This window comes from Mizuhopecten yessoensis, unplaced genomic scaffold (assembly GCF_002113885.1).
Source record: "Mizuhopecten yessoensis strain PY_sf001 unplaced genomic scaffold, ASM211388v2 scaffold7987, whole genome shotgun sequence".
Classification (NCBI taxonomy): domain Eukaryota; kingdom Metazoa; phylum Mollusca; class Bivalvia; order Pectinida; family Pectinidae; genus Mizuhopecten; species Mizuhopecten yessoensis.
This window is the reverse complement of record NW_018407322.1, coordinates 639,390-646,476: the sequence shown is the minus strand read 5'-3', so window position 1 is coordinate 646,476 and position 7,087 is coordinate 639,390. Positions and strand designations below refer to the sequence as shown.

The window sequence follows — 7,087 nt, the reverse complement described above, 5'->3', positions numbered from 1 at the left end:
GCTTCCCTGTGACAAGCTAACTAACAGAGATAATTGATACCTGTTTTGCACTGATTAACAGAGATGATACCTTACCGGTGAAGATTAGTTCCCCTGAGCTGTTATTTAACAGAGTACTCTCCAAGACTGGGATCATCACGGAAATCCTCCTCTCCAGCACTGAAACAGCAAGTATTTATGACTTAATAGTGTCCATGTAAAACAAGTAGCAGAATTATTTACCTCAAGATAAAATATCTTTATTGCATTTATATTGTTTCTTGAGTTCTTCAACTAGCACTAGACAATTCAATCTTCTATTTTGTATATAATCTTAGTTGTACAATGTATGATAGCACTTCCACCTGTGATCACATTACAACACAGCAAAGAGCTTTCTGACTCATGGAAGAATTTTGAAAAGTGTGCAATGCTGCTCTGGTCATATGAAGGTCTGTTGGACTATTTGGTTATCATGACAATGTCTATAGATAAATAACCTAACCCATCATCTAACAGCAAAAATTGTCAAAGAGAACCCCTATACACGTCAGTGTCGGCTATTTGTTTTAGATACTTCTTCACTAGCTCAATTCCATTTAATTACTAGTTGTCCTTACAGACTGAGTCAATCCAAATGAGGATTTTACTTTTTTGGGAAAATTGTCTTGATGACAAACCTGTAGGAAATGGGCCACAGCACTTGACGACAGGACCTGCTATGAAGTTTTCTTTATTCTTCGTGTCAATCTTTTCCATCCGCTGAAAATGAATGAAATGATTGGGATGAACTTAATTAAGTGTAGTAAGATTTTAAATGTGTATATTTGTTTCCTTGTTTCCATACAATGTACACACTAAGTGGAAAACACATGAAATGTAAATGTCTGTCTTACCAGTACCACTCACTCTACTTGGGAGAATGAACATAATTGTTCCACTCCGCTGGATATGGTTTCATCCAACAAAAAAGATGAATATGATCTTGACCTGTGACCTCCTAACCCTAAAACCTAAGGGTTTCTCATAAACCAATGGCTAGTCATCCATGATAGAAAGAGGTATATTCAGAAAATAAAACATTTTTTGTAGAATTGTAAACCTTGTGACTCCAAAGTCAAAATAGTTCCTACCTAACTGTACATATGGGAAATCATTGTGTGAAGTTTGACAGTCCTAAATGGTGAGATTTACCCTACATAGAGTCTTAAGCTCATTTTAACTAAACATTAATGTAACCCTTGACCCTAATATGAATAGGTCTGTATGGCGAATCAACCTCGTAGTTGTCAGGGTCCCAGATGTTCTACTCTGAGCACATAGACAAATTTCACGAAACTTCATTTTGACCTTGGCCTTTGACCTTCCATAGGTGACAATCAAGTTTCATGGTCATACGTGGAACAATATATACTCTACTTAATGTCCAGAAACAGTTTTTGCACAATGGGTCAGTGACCTTAATGTGGTCATTTATAAAATCCAGTAAAATGCTAATTGAAATGTAGAAAATTACAAATCACCTAAATAATTGCTAATTTCTTGCAAACCCATTGGCCAATACCTATAAACATGAACAGTTCCCAAAAACTCATGTTTAAGGTTTTCCAGTGAATATAAATTTCTATAAACCGTCTTAAGAAGATCCATATACATGTTTTACCATTCATAAACAGTTGTTAGATAAATAGATATTTGAAAAGTTTATAATGTATTCGGTAACCAGTTAACATATAGAATATATTATATTGGACAGCATCACTGCTTTTCTTAGCCAAGATGTACAATTTGAAAACTGCAATAAAATATGACCGAAAAATTTGCTTCAAAACCATCATCTATTTATAAGCTTGATTTTTTTTGTTAAATTTATTATTATCATACAATAAAATAATGGTGAATATGATATGATATGGATCTGTAAGAGCAGTTAAACATAAACTTATTGTAGTTAATTTTAAACGCAAGTAAAAAGCAACATTACGGAGTACTAAGTTATAAAACACTAGTAAAAGACTACCTTCTGATATTACTTACTATGAGGTTGGGCGTGTATACAAAAATGCTGCCATTTTTCACTGATGTTACATCGACACGAGTCCTACCGATATCATCAACGTCATTTCTAAAGATGATGTTTCCATTCTTCTTTATTTGTAGTTCCTTTCTAAATTGATCAGTCTGCCAAAGAACATGGAAAATGATACTGAATGTCTGTAACTGAAGCAAAAAACATCCAGCAGCAACTACTTCCTATATATACTAAGGTGACAAAAAAATAATTTTACAAAAACAAGAGGCCCATAGGGCCTTTATTGCTCACTTGTATTTGATCTAGAACTTCCAAAATATCTCAACTAATCGAACATTGTCTTGGATTCTGAAGTCATCAATAACAAGGGAATCCAAGTTATATTTTTTTTTATAAATTCATGATATTCAGATCTACATTAGTCAAAATCAAAACAAGGCATCATATTTCAAGCAATTCATAGTCCCCCAGCTCAATATATATCCAGGCAGATAGAAAGCAAGTGTATAGGCCATTCTGCTGGCACCAGCTAGGGACTAAACAGTTTGTTCTCATCGTTGAGCCTGCAAAGTTTAGAGCTTTATGGTTTATCAGCGATAAGTTGTAGGAATTATTTACTGTAAACTACCCGATATACCACTAGAGTTAACTTTGATCACTGTTACACCTGATATACCACTAGAGTAAACTTTGATCACTGTTACACCTGATATACCACTAGAGTAAACTTTGATCACTGTTACACCTGATATACCACTAGAGTAAACTTTGATCACTGTTACACCTGATATACCACTAGAGTAAACTTTGATCACTGTTTCACCTGATATACCACTAGAGTAAACTTTGATCACTGTTACACCTGGTTGACAGGGATCGGTCATTTGTTCACATGATGCAGTGCCAAAATCCTGAAACTCTTCAGTGTAACTGGGTTCAGAGCAATCAGATTGAAAGCTGCCAGATTAGCAATACTTTTGTGAAAGGTTATGCTTTAGAGATACTTTCAGAGGGAGTAATACCATACCAGTAAATGTGACAAATCAACTTACATCATTTGAAACAATGAGGAAATCCAGCCTGTCATATCTTTCACACAACTTCTCTCCGTCAACTGTATCTGTACACTCTGCCTCGTCCATTGTCATCTTCCCCGTACTAATCATATAGGTCAGGGTAAACACAGGGCCTTTCGGTATTGTACTGCAGAAAGTGAAACATGATATTTTATTTTTGCTGTATTTAGAGGAGAAAAAATTACCTACATATAACGGAATTTTAAATGATTTGCTGATACATGTATAACTGGTTGTATTCTTCTATGCCATTATTTAAAAGTTTTCACATGGTAGTTTGGTGGGGCAAAGGAGAGTGCACAAGCCTTTCAACAGGACACCTGTGTTACATTCCCAAATTAGACATGACAAGTATTCAGTTACTTGCTGACTATGTGGGGGTTTTCCACATGAAAACCCTTTACATACTTCCATCTTGACAAACAAAAGTGATTGAAATAGGTAAGAAAAACAATGATGCTCCATATCTTTGGCTGAAATGCAACTGACTATTCAGGGGTAGTTGACTTTAAAGTCTTAAATGCCAAAACTATCCCCCTTTTGAGTCCCAAGGGAATTTACAAAATCTCTTTGCATGAAAATGGATAAAAGCGATCAAGGATGGTTCCTAAGAAACTTGCTGGTGTTCCATATATATATATATATGTTAGGAGGAGCATATTCAGTGGGAGAGGTGACAATGCCACCTGTTATTATTATATATGTTAGGAGGAGCCTATGCAGTGGGAGAGGTGACAATGCCACCTGTTATTATTATATATGTTAGGAGGAGCCTATGCAGTGGGAGAGGTGACAATGCCACCTGTTATTATTATATATGTTAGGAGGAGCCTATGCAGTGGGAGAGGTGACAATGCCACCTGTTATTATTATATATGTTAGGAGGAGCCTATGCAGTGGGAGAGGTGACAATGCCACCTGTTATTATTATATATGTTAGGAGGAGCCTATGCAGTGGGAGAGGTGACAATGCCACCTGTTATTATTATATATGTTAGGAGGAGCCTATGCAGTGGGAGAGGTGACAATGCCACCTGTTATTATTATATATGTTAGGAGGAGCCTATGCAGTGGGAGAGGTGACAATGCCACCTGTTATTATTATATATGTTAGGAGGAGCCTATGCAGTGGGAGAGGTGACAATGTCACCTGTTATTATTATATATGTTAGGAGGAGCCTATGCAGTGGGAGAGGTGACAATGTCACCTGTTATTATTATATATGTTAGGAGGAGCCTATGCAGTGGGAGAGGTGACAATGTCACCTGTTATTATTATATATGTTAGGAGGAGCCTATGCAGTGGGAGAGGTGACAATGTCACCTGTTATTATTATATATGTTAGGAGGAGCCTATGCAGTGGGAGAGGTGACAATGTCACCTGTTATTATTATATATGTTAGGAGGAGCCTATGCAGTGGGAGAGGTGACAATGTCACCTGTTATTATTATATATGTTAGGAGGAGCCTATGCAGTGGGAGAGGTGACAATGTCACCTGTTATTATTATATATGTTAGGAGGAGCCTATGCAGTGGGAGAGGTGACAATGTCACCTGTTATTATTATATATGTTAGGAGGAGCCTATGCAGTGGGAGAGGTGACAATGTCACCTGTTATTATTATATATGTTAGGAGGAGCCTATGCAGTGGGAGAGGTGACAATGTCACCTGTTATTATTATATATGTTAGGAGGAGCCTATGCAGTGGGAGAGGTGACAATGTCACCTGTTATTATTATATATGTTAGGAGGAGCCTATGCAGTGGGAGAGGTGACAATGTCACCTGTTATTATTATATATGTTAGGAGGAGCCTATGCAGTGGGAGAGGTGACAATGTCACCTGTTATTATTATATATGTTAGGAGGAGCCTATGCAGTGGGAGAGGTGACAATGTCACCTGTTATTATTATATATATTAGGAGAAGCTTATGCAGTGGGAGAGGTGACACTGTCACCTGTTATTATTATATATATTAGGAGGAGCCTATGCAGTGGGAGAGGTGACAATGTCACCTATTATTATTATATATGTTAGGAGGAGCCTATGCAGTGGAAGAGGTGACAATGTCATCTGTTATTATTATATATGTAAGGAGGAGCCTATGCAGTGGGAGATGTGACAATGTCACCTGTTATTATTATTTATGTTAGGAGGAGCCTATGCAGTGGAAGAGGTGACAATGCCACCTGTTATTATTATATATGTTAGGAGGAGCCTATGCAGTGGGAGAGGTGATAATGCCACCTGTTATTATTATATATGTTAGGAGGAGCCCATGCAGTGGGAGAGGTGACAATGTCACCTGTTATTATTATACATGTTAGGAGGAGCCCATGCAGTGGGAGAGGTGACAATGCCATCTGTTATTATTATACATGTTTGGAGGAGCCTATGCAGTGGGAGAGGTGACAATGCCACCTGTTATTATTATACATGTTAGGAGGAGCCTATGCAGTGGGAGAGGTGACAATGTCACCTGTTATTATTATATATGTTAGGAGGAGCCTATGCAGTGGGAGAGGTGATAATGCCACCTGTTATTATTATACATGTTAGGAGGAGCCTATGTAGTGGGAGAGGTGACAATGTCACCTGTTATTATTATATATGTTAGGAGGAGCCTATGCAGTGGGAGAAGTGACAATGTCACCTGTTATTATTATATATTTTAGGAGGAGCCTATGCAGTGGGAGAGGTGACAATGCCACCTGTTGTTATTATATATGTTAGGAGGAGCCTATACAGTGGGAGAGGTGACAATGTCACCTGTTATTATTATACATGTTAGGAGGAGCCTATGCAGTGGGAGAAGTGACAATGTCACCTGTTATTATTATATATGTTAGGAGGAGCCTATGCAGTGGGAGAGGTGATAATGTCACCTGTTATTATTAGAATTGAAAGGAAGTGACTTACTGCTGAACCTTTACGATGAACTCATTACCACTGTCAAGAAGAATGGTAAGGCGTCTATTGTACCCCAGACACAGGGGGTCGGGGAGGCTGTACTGCTGCCCAGCAGAAAAAGTCACCTGACTTCCAGCTCTCTGACCCGAGTCGGTGACCCCATCTGGTTGATGGAATGAGGGCTGGACAGTGGCATGGGCTTCCTACAACCAAAGAATTAAAATACTATAGCCATTTGAGGCAGAATGGAAAATGGAAACATTATAAACAATTCACAAGTTACAACTTCTACCTGAATTAGGCAGTTAGACTTTTATCTCCTTCATGAATAGCAACAAGATCTCCTCATATACTCGTACCTTGTGATAAAGAGGTTGTCAGAACCATGAACATCAGATAGGTACACTGAAATAAACAGTTAGGATACCAAAAACAGACTAACAAGTCTTACCTGTGTTACTTTATATCATAAAACAGTGAATCATGTCTTAATTATTTACCTGTATAATCTTACTATGACTAAGTGATACATGTCTTAATTACCTACCTGTGTAATCTTACTAGAAAATTGTGATACATGTCTTAATTACTTACCTGACAGGTATAATCTTACTAGAAAATAGTGATACATGTCTTAATTATTTACCTGTGTGATCTTATCATACAAAGAGTGAAACTGGGCCTTCTTAACATACCAATGTGATCTTGCTATAAAATAGTGATACAGATATATCACAATAAGTTATATACCTGTGTAAACTAACTATAGAAATTCTTACGTACAATGATGGTGGTACAACAGCTTACCGTGAACTGGAACAGGCAGTGGTCACACACACCACAATAGACACACAGACTTACCGTGAACTGGAACAGACAGTGGTCACACATGCCACAATAGACACACAGACTTACCGTGAACTAGAACAGACAGTGGTCACACACGCCACAATAGACACACAGACTTACCGTGAACTAGAACAGACAGTGGTCACACACGCCACAATAGACACACAGACTTACCGTGAACTGGAACAGACAGTGGTCACACACGCCACAATAGACACACAGACTTACCGTGAACT

At 37.9% G+C, this 7,087-nt stretch overlaps 1 protein-coding gene across 1 annotated transcript in view; it reads right to left on the bottom strand.

Moving 5' to 3' along the window:
• The window catches only part of LOC110454651, a 66,267-nt gene that overhangs the window by 31,465 nt on the left and 27,715 nt on the right, over positions 1-7,087 (bottom strand). Inside the window, exons 22-27 of the mRNA XM_021504286.1 lie at positions 7,026-7,040; positions 6,012-6,205; positions 3,064-3,214; positions 2,017-2,160; positions 660-741; positions 76-159 (exon numbers count right to left, since the gene is read on the bottom strand). Coding sequence (XP_021359961.1) covers positions 76-159; positions 660-741; positions 2,017-2,160; positions 3,064-3,214; positions 6,012-6,205; positions 7,026-7,040 — 670 coding nt within the window. The remainder of the gene's footprint in view (positions 1-75; positions 160-659; positions 742-2,016; positions 2,161-3,063; positions 3,215-6,011; positions 6,206-7,025; positions 7,041-7,087) is intronic.